Here is a 21,109-nt window from a genome sequence, read left to right as displayed (position 1 = left end):
GTTTGTCTAACGGAGGTGGTTCTATGAACCATAACCAGGACTGGGACCTGGAGACGTATGGACGAACACAGTCTAGACGCCGGGTTCAAACCTGGTCACATGGGAAATAATCTGGTAGGTATTAGCTATATTTATTTTTCATTTGTTCTTCAGACATGAATCTCGATTCAAGCAGAAGATGCTGGAGCTGACAGATACCAACAACACAGCCTACCTGTTCCTCTCTGCTGCCAACCGCTGGTTGGAGGTCAGAACGGTGAGATCACATTCATGTCCATGATTCAACCATGACATTATTAAGAAGATATGGGACTATTGTAATACTAATGGTATCTTACTGAGTAACACAATACTCCCTGGTTTCTTATCACACTGAGCTGCAAAATTAGAAGAAATTACTTTTGAGATTAGAGCTAAATGCTGTGTTGAATTCACAACTTCTTCTCTCTCTCTCTCTCCCTCTAACTATCTTATCTGACTCTCTTTCTCTCTCAGGACTACCTGGGTGCTGTCATTGTGTTAACAGCAGCAGTAGCCTCAATATGGAGCTCTGGCAAGAGCCTTCCCTCTAGCATGGTGGGGTTAGGCCTGACCTACGCCCTCACAGTGAGTCAACGTGTTACACGATTGTGTGTAGAGGTAGGTGAAGGAGTCAGGCGCAGGAGAGCAGAGATGTCCGAGATGTGTTATTTAATGGGCAAGTCCACAAACATACAGGTCAGGAACAATACCAAAAAACAAACGCCCTCGACAACCGAGAAACCAGTTATTCACGGAAGGAGGGAAAAACAACGCTCCTAAATATATACACACTTGGTATAATACCTGGAAACAAAATAGGCACAACCTTAATGAGCAACATCACACGAATAATCCCCACAAACCTAGGCAGGCAACAGGGGTAATTATGCACACAGAAATGAAGGCAAATGAAACCAGGTGTGAAAAAAACAAAGAGAAAACCAACAGAAAAGGAAAAAAGGATTGGTGATGGCTAGTAGACCGCCGAGCGCCGCCCGAACAAGGAGAGGAACTACCTTTTGGTGGAAGCCGTGACACAACGTCTCCCCAATGTCACACAAACATGAATATACCCACAGAACAGAAACAACATACAGGATCAACTTCATCAAATGAGAATCTTTTTAATAACAAGCTGTTATTCACCTGGATCTGATTGTAGTTTTATTTACAAGATGTCAAGACAGCAAGTGTTTAGACAAAGTATTCAGTAGAACATTTATGGAGCTGTCCAGAGAAGGACTGCATCAGTCACATTACTGAGAGGAGTGTTGTTGACAGTCCTTCCTCTCCCACTGCCAGAAGATGTGAAACAATAGAAGCTGTATTGTCCTCAGCATCCATCTTTGTTTGTTCTGTCACAGTATTGTTTTCTGTAGGCTTATCACTCCTCAGAGAGCATGGCCCTTCCACGACTCTTCTCCATAGCACTCTCTTCTGACTGATCAGCCTTTTATGTATTCTTCTCAACCATTAAATACCTTTGGTTTACCTCATATTGTTCAAGGCAATGGGCAAAAAGACTCCCACTCAGACATATTAGAATAAGAATAATAACAATTATTATAATTAATAGTATTATTAATAATAGTATTATTTCTATACCTAGTAAGGACACTTCATAGAACATGGATTAAATATATATTGTGTTTACCTCCCGTTACCCAGGTGACCAACTACCTGAACTGGGTGGTGAGGAACCTGGCTGACTTAGAGGTCCAGATGGCTGCTGTCAAGAAGGTCAACAGCTTCCTGAGTACAGAGTCTGAGAACTACGAAGGCTCCATGGGTAAACTAAACACACTCCCACACCAAATGCTGCTTCCCAATACCCTGGAGTCTCTTGTGACAGAAGCTAGACAGTACACACACAAGATGTGGTTTAACACACAGTCAATAGAACAGAGTAATGGAATCCTGCTGAAACACACAGTCAATAGAACAGGGTAATGGAATCCTGCTGAAACACACAGTCAATAGAACAGGGTAATGGAATCCTGCTGAAACACACAGTCAATAGAACAGAGTAATGGAATCCTGCTGAAACACACAGTCAATAGAACAGGGTAATGGAATCCTGCTGAAACACACAGTCAATAGAACAGGGTAATGGAATCCTGCTGAAACACACAGTCAATAGAACAGAGTAATGGAATCCTGCTGAAACACACAGTCAATAGAACAGAGTAATGGAATCCTGCTGAAACACACAGTCAATAGAACAGGGTAATGGAATCCTGCTGAAACACACAGTCAATAGAACAGGGTAATGGAATCCTGCTGAAACACACAGTCAATAGAACAGAGTAATGGAATCCTGCTGAAACACACAGTCAATAGAACAGAGTAATGGAATCCTGCTGAAACACACAGTCAATAGAACAGAGTAATGGAATCCTGCTGAAACACACAGTCAATAGAACAGGGTAATGGAATCTGAAACACACAGTTCAAAATATGATCATCATCTCTGCTCACGCTATTTGAAAAGTCCCTCACAAAATGAAATCCATAGATGTTCAACTAAGCACTCACCCATGACAGACTGTAGCTGGCCAGTGTGCTGCACAATATGGTTCTGTGTTCGAGATCAAATCAAATCAAATACAATTGTATTTGTCACATGCGCTGAATACAACAGGTGTAGACTTTACAGTGAAATGTTTACTTACAAGCCCTTAACCAACAATGCAGTTATTAAGAAAAATACCTACAAAAATAAGAAATAATAGTACAAAATAATTAAAGAGCAGCAGTAAAATAACAATAGCGAGGCTATATACAGATTAAGTCTTTAGTAAAGGGGCAGCCGGTAGGTAGCCTAGTGGTTAGAGTGTTGGACTAGTAACCGAAAGGTTAACAAGATCGAATCCCTGAGCTGTCAAGGTAAAAATCTGTCGTTCTCCCCCTGAACAAGGCAGTTAACCCACTGTTCCTAGGCCGTAATTATAAATAAGAATTTGTTCTTAACTGACTTGCCTAGTTAAATAAAAATACATTTAAAAAAGTAAGCACTGATTGAAGCTTCCATTTATCAAATGTCTTCTCCAACATGTAACAGCGAGGATGACTCAACATAGTCTAGGCTTCTACACATCTATAAGGACTATATTTAAAAATCCATGGCAGTAGAACAGTCAACCGCACAGGGCAACAATCTGACAGTATGGTAATGTCTTTAGATTTACAGTGTGGGGCAGAACAACCTGACACAGTGTTTCTCCTCCCAAATTCCAACATCATTTCTCTAGTGTGTCTCTGTGGAGTTTACAATAGTCCTGTTACGGGTCTCCTTCCAAAGCAGCATTGAAGTTTAAGTGATGTGCTGTTGCCATGGCGATGTTTAAAAAAAGAAGAGAAGGGGGTCATGTCTCTTGGGGGAGGAAGATAAGAGGGCTAGAACTAAGGGAGGAGCAAGAGGGAGAGAGTTATTGTGGAACAACGAGGAGGTGGGATTGAAGAGGAGAGGGAGGAGGAGGAGAGGGAGGAGAGCTTATTGAGGAGGAAGAGATGGATGGGAGGGAGGAGAGAGTCCCCATCTCTAGAGCCGTGGTCCTGCTAGAGTCCTGTGGTCAAAGAACCCCTGCCAGAGTGGGCTGTCCTCCTACACTGTGACGTAATGGAAAGTTTGGCCCTGATAGCAATACAACGATAATAAGTGGATCTTGTCCAAGCAACGAGCTGTCATCTTGCCCTGTTTTATCATCCTACCCTTTGATTCATTTAGTTCTTTTGTTTCCTCTGCATCCGTTCGCAGCCCTTAAGTCATGAGGAGAAAACCACCAACCCTTATTTTAAGGACTGCATGCATGGTTTTAGCAGTAAAACACAGAGTACTTTTGAAGTAGCCAAATGCTGCAGTCTAAACAGACCAGAGCCTGGTCATAGAAGGAAGAGTGGTCTTGAGTAGCACTTAGGGCACCACTTTTGACAAAGAGACCTCTGTTTACTGCATCGTCAGTTGTGTGACTGTCCCCAAATTCACTACTGTCTGACTGTCCTGGATGTCCTACTGTATGACTGTCCTGGATGTCCTACTGTATGACTGTCCGGGATGTCCTACTGTATAACTGTCCTGGAAGTCCTACTGTATGACTTTCCTGGATGTCCTACTGTATGACTGTCCGGGATGTCCTACTGTATAACTGTCCTGGAAGTCCTACTGTATGACTTTCCTGGATGTCCTACTGTATGACTGTCCGGGATGTCCTACTGTATAACTGTCCTGGATGTCCTACTGTATGACTGTCCTGGATGTCCTACTGTATGACTGTCCTGGATGTCCTAAATTCATGTCCTACTGTATGACTGTCCTGGATGTCCTATGTCCTGGATGTCTACTGTATGACTGTCCTGGATGTCCTACTGTATGACTGTCCTGGATGTTCTACTGTATGACTGTCCTGGATGTCCTACTGTATGACTGTCCTGGATGTTGTCCTACTACTATGACTGTCCTGGATGTTCTACTGTATGACTGTCCTGGATGTCCTACTGTATGACTGTCCTGGATGTCCTACTATATGACTGTCCTGGATGTCCTACTGTATGACTGTCCCCAAATGTCACTACTGTATGACTGTCCTGGATGTCCTACTGTATGACTGTCCTGGATGTCCTACTGTATGACTGTCCTGGATGTCCTACTGTATGACTGTCCTGGATGTCCTACTGTATGACTGTCCTGGATGTCCTACTGTATGACTGTCCTGGATGTCCTACTGTATGACTGTCCTGGATGTCCTACTGTATGACTGTCCTGGATGTACTACTGTATGACTGTCCTGGATGTCCTACTGTATGACTGTCCTGGAAGTCCTACTGTATGACTGTCCCCAAATTCACTACTGTATGACTGTCCTGGATGTCCTACTGTATGACTGCCCTGGAAGTCCTACTGTATGACTGTCCCCAAATTCACTACTGTATGACTGTCCTGGATGTCCTACTGTATGACTGTCCCCAAACTGTCCTGGACTGTATGACTGTCCTGGATGTCTGTATGACTGTCCCCAAATTCACTACTGTATGACTGTCCTGGATGTCCCCAAATTCACTACTGTATGACTGTCCTGGATGTCCTACTGTATGACTGTCCTGGACATCCTACTGTATGACTGCCATGGATGTTCTACTGTATGACTGTCCTGGATGTCCTACTGTATGACTGTCCTGGATGTCCTACTGTATGACTGTCATGGATGTACTACTGTATGACTGTCCCCAAATTCACTACTGTATGACTGTCCTGGATGTTCTACTGTATGACTGTCCCCAAATTCACTACTGTATGACTGTCCTGGATGTACTACTGTATGTGTCATTGTGCCGTAGGCTATAACTAGGGCCCAGAGTTTTTCTGTTCATGTCAAGGACAAACTGCTAGCCCTAGTTATTGTGTGTGATCACAGTATATAATTACACATCTCATTCATGTTTTGTTAATGGTTGACTATATGTGTTCTTTCCAGATACCACCCAGGTCCCCGAGGACTGGCCCCAGCACGAAGCTAGAGATAAAGATCCAGGATCTGTAATGTGTCCGTTACGACCCCCTTCTGAAGCCTGTCCTCAAACACGTTAATGCCTACATCAACCCCGGACAGAAGGTAAGTAACAGCTCTGTGTCTTAAAGCAACTGTTCCTGAGATGGAACATTGTTGCTGTAGAGCTTCCTTAATAAAGATCACATTTAGGATCACATTTAGGGAGCTAAGCAACCCCGGACAGAAGCTAAGTCACACCCACTCACAGAGCCCTCCCTTAATGCAACTGTGACATCACACGTTGTTCCTGACTATATCGCTGAATAAAGATCACATTTAGGGAGCTAAGCAACCCCGTGACTAAGTCACACCCATCACAGAGCCCTCCCTGTGTGACATCACACATTGTTCCTGACTATATCGCTGAATAAAGATCACATTTAGGGAGCTAAGCAACCCCGGACAGAAGCTAAGTCACACCCACTCACAGAGCCCTCCCTTAATGCAACTGTGACATCACACGTTGTTCCTGACTATATCGCTGAATAAAGATCACATTTAGGGAGCTAAGCAACCCCGGACAGAAGCTAAGTCACACCCACTCACAGAGCCCTCCCTTAATGCAACTGTGACATCACACGTTGTTCCTGACTATATCGCTGAATAAAGATCACTTTTGAACGCAGTGAAAGCAGTGAAAAGCAAGCAGACGTTTACTTTCTGTTTGAATCACAGCCCTGTGTCTAAACGCAACGGTGAGTTGACACGTAGTGAAGAAACGGACTAGTTGGTCGCGGTGACTCTGTGTGGCGTGCGTCTTACCGCTTTCTGCACACACATGTCCGTTCTCTCAGGGCAGTGTTACTGTACCTCAGCAGACTCCTGCTATCTGACCTGACGGATGAGGCTGCTTCACTTCTGCTGTGAGGAGCCTGAATGCAGATACACAGGTAGAGAGAGATATCCAGTCCAGAGCAGAGAATCAGAGATACAGAGCTACTAGAACTCCTTCTGAGACCGTGTTCTTCAGTCCTGGTCTTAGAGAGACACGGGTTGTGCATGCTTTTGATCCAGCCCAGTACCAACACACCACAGGAAGTTGGTGGCACCTTAATTGGGGAGGACGGGCTCGTGGTAACGGCTGGAGTGGAATAGGTAGAATGGTATCAAACACATCAAACACATGAGTTGATGCCATTCCATTCACTCCGATCCAGTCGTTATTATGAGCCGTCCTCCCCTCAGCAGCCTCCACTGCAACACACATTATTCAACTGATTCTGTACAGCACTTTGAGATATCAGCTGATGTATGAAGGGCTATATAAATACATTTGATTTTATTTTATTTTGATTTGATTTGAGTAGTTCATGGAGCCCTTGACTTGTTGAATCAGGTGTGTTCGTTCATGCTGGGTTCATAGCCAGGTGTAAGGCGTCTAGGTGTAGCAGGTAAGGCAGAGTCAGGCACAGCATACAGACCAACTTACAACGAACAAACACGCACAAAACCAGGGGGGAACCACAGGGTTAAATAAGGAACATATAATTATGGGATGGAAACCAGGTGTGTACAATGAAGACAAAACAAATGGAAAATGAAAAGTGGATCGGCAATGCAACGAAAACTGGTAACTAACCAATTCCAAAAAAAAACTACTGAGATACACAGGACCAACTACGGCAGAATGAGTGATGGTACAGAGCACCAGGACTGAAGTCAGTGACACCAGGACTGAAGTCGTGACACCAGGACTGAAGTGGCTTACATGTATTACATTTGGATCAGTGACTGAAGTACAGGCTGGATATCATAGATAACTCTGTAGTCTTATGAGGTAGCATTGTTTAAAGGGCTCTATTTAATCTGCAAGGCTGGATATTAGGTATCTCTCTATCTGTGTATCTGTGAGTGTTTTATAAGCAAGGCTGGATATTAGGTATCTCTCTATCTGTGTATCTGTGAGTGTTTTATAAGCAAGGCTGGATAATTATGTATCTCTCTGTGTATCTGTGTATCTGTGAGTGTGTTTATAAGTAAGACTGGATATTAGGTATCTCTCTATCTGTGTATCTGTGACTGTGTCTCAAGCATTCCAGGGCTGATATTATGTCTGGAAGATCATGATGATTTTAGTGTCTCCTGCTGAGCCTCAATTTCTACAACCACCCTGTATTCCCCTTTAAATCTGACTCAGTATAGGTATCACAGTAATCCTCATATACTCAAACATCTTAAATCTGGGGATATACACCCTTAGTAGAGAGGCCTGGCTGTGTGTGTGTGGTGTCTTTGACCAATGAGAGAAAGCGTGAGTGTGGAACTGTGTAATCTTCAGTCCAGATCTAATAGTAATGTGTTGTGGTTGTATGTGAGGCTGACTGCTTGTTTATGGGTAGCTCCATCTTTTACAGTAACTACACTGTAAAAATACAATCCTGTTGTTTTTAAGGTCATTTACTGCCAGCCAGTTGCCTGTTAGTTACTGAAAAAGGGACACTATGTTACTGTAAACTTTACAGTAATGTACTGTTAAATTGACATTTCTGTAGGACTTACCTTGTGAGGAAAAACTCCTAGTCTTGTTCCTGAGAAATAGAGGGCCAAGCTGTGACAGATTGTGTCTCCTACTGGCGTGAAATGACGGCTTAATAACTAATCCCTCTTTCTCCCTCTCCTCTCTCTAGGTGGGCATCTGTGGACGCACAGGAAGTGGAAAGTCCTCCCTCTCTCTGGCCTTCTTCAATATGGTCGACGTGTTTGAAGGTTAGTCTCCTGTGATTCAGGTGTAGAAGGTCTCTGAAGCTGTGGACAGGAGCCTTGATGCTCAGGTCTAGCACTCGTTACACAGCTCCCTCATAGTGACTGTTTTATTTTACAGTAAATTGAAAGAAGTGGTTGTACAAAACCCTCTCACAGTCCTCCCCACAGTCCTCCCCACAGTCCTCCCCACAATCCACCCCACAGTGCCTCCTCACAGTCCTCCCCACAGTCCTCCCCACAGTCCTCCCCACAATCCTCCAGTCCTCCCCACAGTCCTCCCCACAGTCCTCCCCACAGTCCTCCCCACAATCCTCCTCACAGTCCACCTCACAGTCCTCCCCACAATCCTCCCCACAGTCCACCTCACAGTCCTCCCCACAGTCCTCCCCACAGTGCTCCTCACAGTCCTCTCCACAGTCCTCTCCACAGTCCTCCCCACAGTCCTCCTCACATTGCTCCTCACAGTCCTCCCCACAGTCCTCTCCACAGTCCTCCCCACAGTCCTCCCCACAGTCCTCCTCAAATTGCTCCTCACAGTCCTTCCCACAGTGCTCCTCACAGTCCTCCCCACAATCCTCCTCACATTCCTCCTCACAGTCCACCTCACAGTCCACCTCACAGTCCACCTCACAGTCCACCTCACAGGCCCTCCAACTCTTTTTCAGTAGTGAAGTGTTAGTGGACAGAACATAACTATGGTGACTGCAACCAAATGCTGACACCAAAGGTCAAACTGTTTCCTTGACTTTCCTGTCCCAAAGTGCCCATTCAAAAGTCAGAGGGAAGCTTATAATATGATAGTTAGTTTGAGTGGAGCTGTGTTTATTCTCATCTGATAAAGGGAAATAGGTCCTCTGCTGAAATCCATAGCCTCCTTTTAGTTTCCTCTGTTTACACAGTACGGCCCTGTGGTCACTGTCATCCTGACATCCTATGATGATGTCATATTTAGTTGTCCTTTGTACACAACTTTCTGCAGGGGGCCTGTTATTGTTAGTATGCATATCTCAGCCTCTGGCCAAATGTCATAAATTAGAATAATCAAAACATAATGTTCTGGATTTATTTCCTACGTTGAACATCAGTTTGTCAGAATCCGCTGATAAACAACCATATGATAATATTCAGGTTTTACTCTGAATAATCTTTGTATTTACACCACTCCTAGTCAGCCGATTCAGACAAACCCATATTTCACCAAACCCAACATGCTCTCTTTTTCCACACGACCACTGCTGCCGCAGACAAATGTATTTTACTTAACAATGAATTAAGACACATATTTGTTACCAGTGTCCCCTTATAAAGGCAGAGGGAGCGAGCTTGAACACTACGATGTTGACTGTAGTCGTTCTAATAGACTCGCCAGTGGACATTCTTGGGAAGATAATGTCCCCAGAAATAGACTAAATAAATAGAGGAGAAACGTGAAATATCTTCAGTGAGTAATGATAATAAATGTGATGTTCAGCTTACTTGTGTAATCTTCTACAATGTACAGAACAGAATGGCATCAACAACCAGACCATATATGCGTTGATGCTCTCTCTCTCTTTCTGTATCTCTCTCTCTCGGTCTGTATCTCTCTCTCTCTCTCTCTCTCTGTCTGTATCTCTCTCTCTCTGTATGTATCTCTCTCTCTCTGTCTGTATCTCTGTATATCTCTCTCTCTGTCTGTATCTCTGTATGTATCTCTCTGTCTGTATCTCTGTATGTATCTCTCTATCTCTGTCTCTCTCTCTCTGTCTGTATCTCTGTATGTATCTCTCTCTCTGTCTGTATCTCTGTATGTATCTCTCTCTCTGTCTCTGTCTGTATCTCTCTCTCTCTCTGTCTGTATCTCTGTCTGTATCTCTCTCTCTCTCTCTGTCTCTGTCTGTATCTCTCTCTCTCTGTCTGTATCTCTGTATGTATCTCTGTATGTATCTCTGTATGTATCTCTGTCTGTATCTCTGTATGTATCTCTGTCTGTATCTCTGTCTGTATCTCTGTATGTATCTCTGTCTGTATCTCTGTATGTCTCTCTCTCTCTCTGTATGTATCTCTCTATCTCTGTCTGTATCTCTGTATGTATCTCTCTCTCTCTGTCTGTATCTCTCTCTCTGTCTTTCTGTATGTATCTCTCTATCTCTGTATGTATCTCTCTCTCTGTCTGTATCTCTGTCTGTATCTCTCTCTCTCTGTCTGTATCTCTCTGTATGTATCTCTCTCTGTCTGTATCTCTGTATGTATCTCTCTCTGTCTGTATCTCTGTATGTATCTCTCTGTATCTCTGTATGTATCTCTCTCTCTCTGTCTGTATCTCTGTATGTATCTCTCTATCTCTGTATCTCTGTATGTATCTCTCTCTCTGTCTGTATCTCTGTATGTATCTCTGTCTCTCTCTCTCTGTCTGTATCTCTGTATGTATCTCTCTCTCTCTGTCTGTATCTCTGTATGTATCTCTCTCTCTCTGTATGTATCTCTCTCTGTCTGTATCTCTGTATATATCTCTCTATCTCTGTCTGTATCTCTGTATGTATCTCTCTCTCTCTGTCTGTATCTCTGTATGTATCTCTCTATCTCTGTATGTATCTCTCTCTCTGTCTGTATCTCTGTATGTATCTCTCTCTCTCTGTCTCTGTATGTATCTCTCTATCTCTGTATGTATCTCTCTCTCTCTGTCTGTATGTATCTCTCTCTCTGTATCTCTGTATGTATCTCTGTATGTATCTCTCTCTCTCTGTCTGTATCTCTGTATGTATCTCTCTATCTCTGTATGTATCTCTCTCTCTCTGTCTGTATCTCTCTCTCTCTGTCTGTATCTCTGTATGTATCTCTCTATCTCTGTCTGTATCTCTGTATGTATCTCTCTCTCTCTGTCTGTATCTCTGTATGTATCTCTCTCTCTCTGTCTGTATCTCTCTCTCTCTGTCTGTATCTCTGTATGTATCTCTCTCTCTCTGTCTGTATCTCTCTCTCTGTCTGTATCTGTATCTCTCTGTATCTCTGTATGTATCTCTCTCTCTGTCTGTATCTCTCTATCTCTGTATGTATCTCTGTCTGTATCTCTGTCTGTATCTCTGTATGTATCTCTGTCTGTATCTCTGTATGTATCTCTCTCTCTCTGTATGTATCTCTCTATCTCTGTCTGTATCTCTGTATGTATCTCTCTCTCTCTGTCTGTATCTCTGTCTGTATCTCTCTCTCTCTCTGTCTGTATCTCTGTATGTATCTCTCTCTCTCTGTATGTATCTCACTCTGTCTGTATCTCTGTATGTATCTCTCTCTCTGTATCTTTGTCTGTATCTCTCTCTGTCTGTATCTCTCTCTCTCTGTCTGTATCTCTCTCTCTCTCTGTCTGTATATCTCTCTCTCTCTGTCTGTATCTCTGTATGTATCTCTCTATCTCTGTATCTATCTCTGTATGTATCTCTCTCTCTGTCTGTATCTCTCTCTCTCTGTCTGTATCTCTCTCTCTCTCTCTGTCTGTATCTCTCTCTCTCTCTCTGTCTGTATCTCTGTCTGTATCTCTCTCTCTCTGTCTGTATCTCTCTCTCTCTGTCTGTATATCTCTCTCTGTCTGTATCTCTCTCTGCATCTCCTCTCAGGACGGATCATCATTGATGGTATAGACATCTGTAAGCTGCCCCTCCAGACCCTGAGGTCTCGTCTGTCCATCATCCTCCAGGACCCGGTGCTGTTCAGCGGATCCATCCGGTACGTCGGCTATGTGTAGAACCTTAGAATGTTAGAACCCTTACCAGGACACTGTACGTGCAGTGAAGAACCAGGTGTGTGTGTGTCTGTGTGAGAGCCAGTCAGTGTGTGTGTGAGCCGGTGTGTACTGGTTCAGATACTGGGTCAGGACCACGTGCTCTGGCTGTTGACAATCACAGACATGCACACAGGAACGTGCCCAGAAGCTGACATAAGAGACACATTATAATAAACAGTAACTTCCTCATGCCTCTCAGTGGAGAAATAGATCAGTAGATTATAATCAATGTATAATCATTGCCACCTTTGTTTCCACACAGCGACTGCCATGAGGACTACAGTGTTGTGGTTTAGGAAGTTGAACAGATAACCGTCTGCCTACAAATGGGTAGAAAACAACTTTAGTGTCCTATGATATATTGTTCAGAAGACAATAACAGAACAGTAACAGTGGGCCTAATTCAGTTGACTTTATGAAGTAAAAATGAAGCTAAACAAATGTTTGTTTGGTTAAAATATGAAACTCCTCAGCAGACGTCATGAAAGTTCATCCTGCTCCCAGGACATTGGATAGTCTCCTCTCTCTCCCTCCCTCCCTCCCTCTCTCTCTCTCTCTCTCTCTCTCTCTCTCTCTCTCTCTCTCTCTCTCTCTCTCTCTCTCTCTCTGTAGTACCACAGCTTGAAGATGTTTGGAGTATTAGCAGATAACTGAGCTGCTGTGTTTGTTATAAAACACAAAGAGCATGTGGTGTTTATTTAGAAAGACGTTCTCGTCCCGATAAGAAATAATGACCCATCCAATGTGGCAGTAAGTGAGAGGGCTGTGCGTTGAGCCAGCCCGTTGCCATGGCGATGTTTACATGAACGGAGGCCTTGGGTGATTGGTCCTACAATAACACTGTGCCGATGGCAGTTAGAGAGAGACAGCCAGAGCTACTATAGATGCCTCACTATGTTAAGCATTGCCACATCATTAGACCCAGTGGAACAGTTGTAGTACGAGATAGTGTGGTAGTGAGTGAGGATCCCCTCTGGCTGTGTGCTGCGGGAGTTTTAGCTAAGAGGATGGGCCCCAGTCCAAACACTGGGCCATTGCCTGTTATGGTCATCCACAGACAGTAGTGGGTTCTCTCTCTCCTGCCTGGTCTCTCCCTGTCTGTTTGTCTCTCTTTGTCCCTCTCTCTGTCCCTCTCTCTGTCTCTCTGTATTTCAGATAGTATCTGTACTGATGTCATGTCTCCCTGGCAGGTTTAACCTGGACCCAGAGCGTACCTGTACTGATGTCATGTCTCCCTGGCAGGTTTAACCTGGACCCAGAGCGTACCTGTACTGATGACAGACTGTGGGAGGCGCTAGAAATCGCCCAGCTGAAGAACATGGTCAAAGCCCTTTCTGGGGGACTAGGTATGTGTTTGCCTGCCTGCCTGCCTGCCTGCCTGCCTGCTGTCTGTCTGTCTGTCTGTCTGTCTGTCTGTCTGTCTGTCTGTCTGTCTGTCTGTCTGTCTGTCTGTCTGTCTGTGTCTGTCTGTCTGTCTGTCTGTCCTGTCTGTCTGTCTGTCATCTAGGTCTGTAATACTGGGAATCCTACAACTGGGATTTGGGGAAAGTGTTTGAAATCTGGCAATCTGTAATCACACAATCTGGCCACCTGCAATCTCACAATCTGGCAACCTGCAACCTCACAATCTGGCCACCTGCAACCTCACAATCTGGCAACCTCCAACTACACAATCTGGCCACCTACAATCACACAATCTGGCAACCTGCAACCACACAATCTGGCAACCTCCAACAACACAATCTGGCCACCTCCAACCACACAATCTGGCAACCCGCAACAACACAATCTGGCAGCCTGCAATCACACAATCTGGCAACCCGCAACAACACAATCTGGCAGCCTGCAACCACACAATCTGGCCACCTCCAACCACACAATCTGGCCACCTCTAACCACACAATCTGGCCACCTCTAACCACACAATCTGGCCACCTCTAACCACACAATCTGGCCACCTCTAACCACACAATCTGGCCACCTCCAACCACACAATCTGGCCACCTCTAACCACACAATCTGGCCACCTCTAACCACACAATCTGGCCACCTCTAACCACACAATCTGGCCACCTCTAACCACACAATCTTTGGGAAAGCATATTGGAAGGAAAAACTAATCGGAGAATATGCTACTAAAATGTGAGATTTCAGAAAGACGATTGCCTTAATAACAACTGTGTGTGTGTGTGTGTGTGTGTGTGTGTGTGTGTGTGTGTGTGTTCCAGACGCGGTGGTGACAGAGGGAGGGGAGAACTTCAGTGTGGGTCAGAGGCAGTTGTTCTGTCTGGCCAGAGCCTTCGTCAGGAAGAGCTCCATCCTCATTATGGATGAAGCCACTGCATCCATCGACATGGCAACGGTGAGCACACACACCCTAACAGCCATGTACCCTCCATCACTAGCTCTTTAGTGACATTATCATCATATGTTTCATTGTTTACATACAGATCTATGACATTACTTTCACCTCATATGGGTACAAACATAAAGCACAAGTATAATGTCAGATACATTATAAAACACAAACCAGACATCTTTATATTTGTCCTCCTATTACGCGTTTATAATTTGAGTTGCCAGGGTTACATATGACGTTCATTATTGAGCCCTGTACATAGAGGTTTGGTCAATAGCAGAACACACGGCCATGTATTTCAACCAGCCACATACTCTTCATTAGGCCCCCTGTTTGGAAATGAAGCACTGATTTCCATGAAAGCCTGAATCCTTAGTTGATATATCCATTTTTGGACGTATAAATGAATGATGTGTACCCATTGATTCTTAAAGAACATAACTGATAAATGAGCGTAGTTCAACTGTCGTACCCCATCAGAACCACAAATATAACCTTGTTTTACTCCAATGTTTGTAAACGATGTAAATGTAAACAAACACTGTAAAGCCTCAAAACATGTTTACAACTATAATGTTGATATCATGGATGGTCAGTCCTTGCGTCCACAGCTCTGTCTCTGTATTGGAGAGTGATTCTACTCTCCAGCCCCATCCTGAGGCTGGGAGAACACGTTGTTATTGTTTCAATTAAGGATTCTATCTTTAGGGGCCGTTAAGTTTTGTTGCGATTGTTGCGCAACAGTGAGGACCGTCACTCTCCTCCAGCCTCTCAGGTTTCAGTCCGGTGGCATGCAGAGTTCATAGCTCCAATCCCTGGCCGTTTATATATAAATTACTGGCCGTTTATATATAGAGTGTGCAACTCTCTGTTTGTTTTTTTGTAGGGACAAGCAGGCCAACATCAATATGAGGACATTATGATCACAGCCGTAGCATTAACCTTTGACCCTGACAGGTACACTCTATCAAACTACCATCACACTGATGCAGACAGCGAAGAGGGGACAGCACTCACAATGTAGTGACATTGCTGTGGAGTGTGCATGGCTGTATCTAAGACTGTGCTCCAGATGACACACTATTCCCTGTAAAGTGCACTAAGAGCCATAGAGCCCTTGTCAAAAGTTGTGCACTATGCAAGGAATAGGGTCCCATTTGGTCCACGACCAAAAGGGCTGACCTACATGTCATTTCTCACCCCTATAGGAGAATGTCTTACAGAAGGTGGTGATGACAGCCTTCGCCGACCGAACAGTCGTCACTATTGCAGTAAGTCTGTTGCAGCCTGTAGGTCATTAGGTGGAAAGGTCAGATCTGGAAGGTATTCTCTGTATAGATGTGGAGACTCCTCTTGGTCTGCTCTCTCTCTCTATGGATCAATCCTTGGAGAAAGCATAGAGACTAGGACTAGCTGATTTCTCCTGGCTTTTAGATTTCCTCCTCTCCTTCATCCTATCTTTCCAATGTCTCCTGTTTCATCATACTGTACCTCTGCTTCTCATATCTCCAAATGCTTCTCATATCTCCAGATGCTTCTCATATCTCCAAATGCTTCTCACGCCTCCAAATGCATTTATGGACCGATTCAGAGTTGAGATAAGGCGCAACTCGAACATTCCTGTAAATAATTGATTGATGTCAGTGGGAGATTGATGGATATTTAAGTTAAGCGTGCTGCAGATCTCAACTCTGAATCGACACGTTAGCCTCTCGAGACTCAAACAGCTTGTCTGCTGTCCTTCTTTCACCTGTCTTCTTTTCCTTGTTTTCCCTGTCTGTCTGTCCTTGCTCCTCTCCTTCTGTCTTCCCATCTATCCTTGGTTCCTTCTCTCCGTTCTGCCACCCAGCACCTGGTGTCCTCCATCTTGGAGGCTGAACAGGTGCTGGTGTTCTCCGCGGGGCAGCTAGTGGAGTGTGACTCTGCAGTCAACCTGCTAGCACAGCAGGACAGCCTCTTCAGTGTCTTAGTGAGGACTCACAAGTAGGCCCTGTCCCACCCTGCCTTCCAGGCCTCTACAGCCTCCCGGGTTGGTACTGCATGCTGTCTGAGACCACTGTCAGGGGGTTAAAGAGGAGTACTACATCTAATCTGTCTGGGGTTAAAGAGATACTACATCTAATCTGTCTGGGGGTTAAAGAGATACTACATCTAATCTGTCTGGGGTTAAAGAGGGGTACTACATCTAATCTGTCTGGGGTTAGAGGGGTACTACATCTAATCTGTCTGGGGTTAAAGAGGGGTACTACATCTAATCTGTCTGGGGTTAAAGAGGGGTACTACATCTAATCTGTCTGGGGTTAAAGAGATACTACATCTAATCTGTCTGGGGGTTAAAGAGGGATACTACATCTAATCTGTCTGGGGTTAAAGAGATTCTACATGTAATCTGTCTGGGAGTTAAAGAGATACTACATGTAATCTGTCTGGGGGTTAAAGAGATTCTACATGTAATCTGTCTGGGAGTTAAAGAGATACTACATGTAATCTGTCTGGGGGTTAAAGAGATACTACATGTAATCTGTCTGTGGGTTAAAGAGAGGGATACTACATGTAATCTGTCTGGGAGTTAAAGAGATTCTACATGTAATCTGTCTGGGGGTTAAAGAGATTCTACATGTAATCTGTCTGGGGGTAAAAGAGAGGGATACTACATCTAATCTGTCTGGGGTTAAAGAGATTCTACATGTAATCTGTCTGGGAGTTAAAGAGATACTACATGTAATCTGTCTGGGGGTTAAAGAGATTCTACATGTAATCTGTCTGGGGGTTAAAGAGAGGGATACTACTGTAATCTGTCTGGGGGTAAAAGAGAGGGATACTACATCTAATCTGTCTGGGGGTTAAAGACAGGGATACTACATCTAATCTGTCTGGGGGTAAAAGAGAGGGATACTACATCTAATCTGTCTGGGGGTAAAAGAGAGGGATACTACATCTAATCTGTCTGGGGGTTAAAGAGAGGGATACTACATCAATCTGTCTGGGGGTTAAAGAGAGGGATACTGTCTGGGGGTTAAAGAGAGGGATACTACATCTAATCTGTCTGGGGTTAAAGAGATACTACATCTAATCTGTCTGGGGGTAAAAGAGAGGGATACTACATCTAATCTGTCTGGGGTAAAAGAGAGGGATACTACATCTAATCTGTCTGGGGGTTAAAGAGAGGGATACTACATCTAATCTGTCTGGGGGTTAAAGAGAGGGATACTACATCTAATCTGTCTGGGGGTAAAAGAGAGGGATACTATATCCAATCTGTCTGGGGTAAAGAGAGGGATACTACATCTAATCTGTCTGGGGGTTAAAGAGAGGGATACTACATCACATCTGTCTGGGGGTTAAAGAGAGGGATACTACATCTAATCTGTCTGGGGGTTAAAGAGAGGGGTACTACATCTAATCTGGCTGGGGGATAAGGAGGGCTAATCTAATCTGTCTGGGGGTTAAGGAGGGGTAGACATCTAATCTGTCTGGGGTTACAATCTGTCTGGGGGTTAAGGAGGGGTACAACATCTAATCTGTCTGGGGGTTAAGGAGGGGTACGACATCTAATCTGTCTGGGAGATAAGGAGGGCTACAACATCTAATCTGTCTGGGGGTTAAGGAGGGGTACAACATCTAATCTGTCTGGGGGTTAAGGAGGGGTACGACATCTAATCTGTCTGGGGGTTAAGGAGGGGTACATCTAATCTGTCTGGGGGTTAAGGAGGGGTACGACATCTAATCTGTCTGGGGGTTAAGGAGGGGTACTACATCTAATCTTAGCAGTTGGCTCTTGGAGGATGACTCTTGGGGTTGTGAGATAAGACTAAATGAAAATACATTCAGGTATGTGTTTCTCAGCACAGTTTATCTCTGTCTGTCTGGCTACATTACAAATCAAAGCTGCATTACATCCCTTCCTCTTTGTTTGTGTAACTAAACACTCAATCAAATGTAATGTAATGTCTGTGTGTCTGTCTGTGTGTGTGTGTCTGTGTGCGTGTGTCTGTCTGTGTGCATGTGTCTGTCTGGGTGCATGTGTCTGTCTGTGTCTGTCTGTGTGCGTCTGTGCGTCTGTGTGTCTGTGTGTCTGTGTGCGTCTGTGTGCGTCTGTGTGTGTCTGTGTGCGTGTGTCTGTCTGTGTGCGTCTGTGTGTGTGTGTGTGTCTGTCTGTGTGCGTCTGTTGTGTGTGTGTGTGTCTGTCTGTGTGCGTGTGTCTGTCTGTGTGCGTGTGTCTGTCTGTGTCTGTCTGTGTGCGTCTGTGCGTGTGTGTCTGTGTGCGTCTGTGTGTGTCTGTGTGCGTCTGTCTGTCTGCGTGCGTCTGTGTGCGTCTGTGTGTGTCTGTGTGTGTCTGTGTGTGTCTGTGTGCGTCTGTGTGTGTGTGTGTGTCTGTCTGTGTGCGTCTGTGTGTGTGTGTGTGTCTGTCTGGGTGCATGTGCCTGTCTGTGTGTCTGTGTCTGTCTGTGTCTGTCTGTGTGCGTCTGTGTGTGTGTGTGTGTCTGTCTGTGTGCGTGTGTCTGTCTGTGTGCGTGTGTCTGTCTGTCTGTCTGTGTGCGTCTGTGTCTGTGTGTCTGTGTGCGTCTGTGTGTGTCTGTGTGCGTCTGTCTGTGTGCGTCTGTGTGCGTCTGTGTGTGTCTGTGTGTGTCTGTGTGCGTCTGTGTGCGTCTGTGTGTCTGTGTGTGTGTGCGTCTGTGTGCGTCTGTGTGTGTCTGTGTGTGTGTGTGTGTCTGTCTGTGTGCGTCTGTGTGTCTGTGTGTGTCTGTGTGCGTCTGTGTGTGTCTGTGTGTCTGTGTGTCTGTGTGTCTGTGTGTGTCTGTGTGTCTGTGTGCGTCTGTGTGCGTCTGTCTGCGTGTGTCTGTGTGCGTCTGTGTGTGTCTGTGTGTGTCTGTGTGCGTCTGTGTGTCTGTGTGTGTCTGTGTGCGTCTGTGTGTGTCTGTGTGTCTGTGCGTCTGTGTGTCTGTGTGTGTCTGTGTGTCTGTGTGTGTCTGTGTGCGTCTGTCTGTCTGCGTGCTGTGTGTCTGTGTGTGTCTGTGTGTGTCTGTGTGTGTCTGTGTGTGTCTGTGTCTGTGTGTCTGTGTGTGTCTGTGTGTGTCTGTGTGTCTGTCTGTGTGTCTGTGTGTGTGTTCTTCATGCAGCATCGTGTCCACACCATCCTGGAAGCTGACCTGGTGATCGTGATGAAGCGAGGGAACATCTTAGAGATGGACAAACCAGAGACCCTTCTGGAGAACGAGGACGGCATGTTCGCTTCCTTCGTCAGGGCTGACATGTAGGCCCACACACTGTCAGCCAGCACACCATCAGTCTATCAATGAATCAGCCTCCTCAGTGTTTCCCACAATGCTTAGGTGGGGCGCAGAGTTCCAGATATTATTACCATTATTGACTGAAGCTCATACTGTAGGTTTTAGACAGGGGAAATGGAGCCAGGCCGGTTGACCACCTCCACTTGGTAATGGTAGGGGAAACACTGCTTCCCAAAGCACCACTGATGGCCTTCTTGTGTTGATTATTGGTAATGTATTAGTTATTGAGTTATTGATTGAATGAGTGACCTATTAATTTGGTCGTGTAAGGATCACAATCGGTCGTTAAATATGATTACAATTTTACAAAGCTTTACTTAAATGTTTTATGTTTAAATGATATATTTAGTTACTTATTACTATATGATGTATGTATATATTTTACACCATTATTCATAGGTAAGCAATAAGCAGGTATAGTGTAGTATTACTACATTGGTACGAACACTGTAGGGTATATCGCTGGAGCATTTTTAGCCTGGTGACCCTTTGTCTGTCTGATTAGATGCGATGCTGACTGAACCATGGGACTGTGGACATTTAGTGGTCACTGACTCCTCTTTGGAAAAGGACAGCTTTCACCCAATGGGTGTTCTCTAAAGGACTGAATCTTAATGTGAGATGTGCAGGCCTAACTTCAACTCATACAGAACTTGTGTACTGTAAACCACACATCCATGTCAAGATGTATGTGAAAACGTGGAGTTACGCATGTTGGTGTTAAGTTAAGATCCAGCCCTAAATGATAAGGGAAGATTCCACTTTCTTCTACCTGCCATAAGCCAGGCCAGCGTTAGTTTCTACCATACATGGTGCTGGCTGGTGTAATTGGTAAGGAAAGTGGTTTCTATTTTCAGTATTAAACCTGGTTTCTGGGGAGCTGTGCCACTGTCCTACTGTAGTACCTGAATATTTATAGTTATTTTGCATATCGAACAATGATCATTTTATATTGACTTCTTTGTATTGTATTATAGCCTGAATGCCAAACTGATTATTGTAAGCTACACTTTGAAGAATGTCTGTTTTTACTGATATACTGCTGTGTTGTTTTGTTTGTCAGTGTAAAGCGGTTTCTCATCTCAAGAAATTCGTTTTTAAATCATTCTTCATTCTTATTCAATCCCAAACTCATGACCCAGAATTCCTGCCCTACTTTCCTTACACACGTGTGGTCTGTTTTCCCACTCGTGTTTTCAACTCAAGACTCCCTCTCTATAATCTATGAATGGGTAGGCGTCTTCTAGCCTGGTTAAACAAGACTGAACCATTGTTTCGTTTAGCTTGGATTCCAGGCTACGTATCTCCCCTCAACCTCCATACTCTCCATTGTATACATTATAAGTGAGTAGCAGCTAAGTATATTTAATTTAATATATTTAATATATTTAATTTAGCTTCTGCTGTGGCTGGGGGTCCATGTAAAGGCCAA

At 44.5% G+C, this 21,109-nt stretch overlaps 1 protein-coding gene across 1 annotated transcript in view; it reads left to right on the top strand.

Annotated features, from left to right (window-relative positions):
• The window catches only part of LOC112241006 (ATP-binding cassette sub-family C member 9), a 68,880-nt gene extending 48,096 nt beyond the window's left edge, over nucleotides 1–20,784 (top strand). The window contains 11 exon segments of the mRNA XM_042317556.1: nucleotides 154–256; nucleotides 496–606; nucleotides 1,690–1,810; nucleotides 5,493–5,533; nucleotides 5,535–5,630; nucleotides 8,195–8,273; nucleotides 11,861–11,969; nucleotides 13,270–13,373; nucleotides 14,256–14,389; nucleotides 15,595–15,657; nucleotides 19,507–20,784. Of these exon segments, the coding sequence (XP_042173490.1) occupies nucleotides 154–256; nucleotides 496–606; nucleotides 1,690–1,810; nucleotides 5,493–5,533; nucleotides 5,535–5,630; nucleotides 8,195–8,273; nucleotides 11,861–11,969; nucleotides 13,270–13,373; nucleotides 14,256–14,389; nucleotides 15,595–15,657; nucleotides 19,507–19,644 (1,099 nt within the window). The 3' untranslated portion in view covers nucleotides 19,645–20,784.
• Nucleotides 20,785–21,109: the final 325 nt, after the last annotated feature.

The sequence above is a fragment of the Oncorhynchus tshawytscha genome, unplaced genomic scaffold (genome assembly GCF_018296145.1).
Source record: "Oncorhynchus tshawytscha isolate Ot180627B unplaced genomic scaffold, Otsh_v2.0 Un_contig_2591_pilon_pilon, whole genome shotgun sequence".
In the NCBI taxonomy this organism is placed as follows: domain Eukaryota; kingdom Metazoa; phylum Chordata; class Actinopteri; order Salmoniformes; family Salmonidae; genus Oncorhynchus; species Oncorhynchus tshawytscha.
The sequence above is the reverse complement of the archived record's forward strand: the minus strand, read 5'-3'. Positions and strand labels throughout refer to the sequence as shown.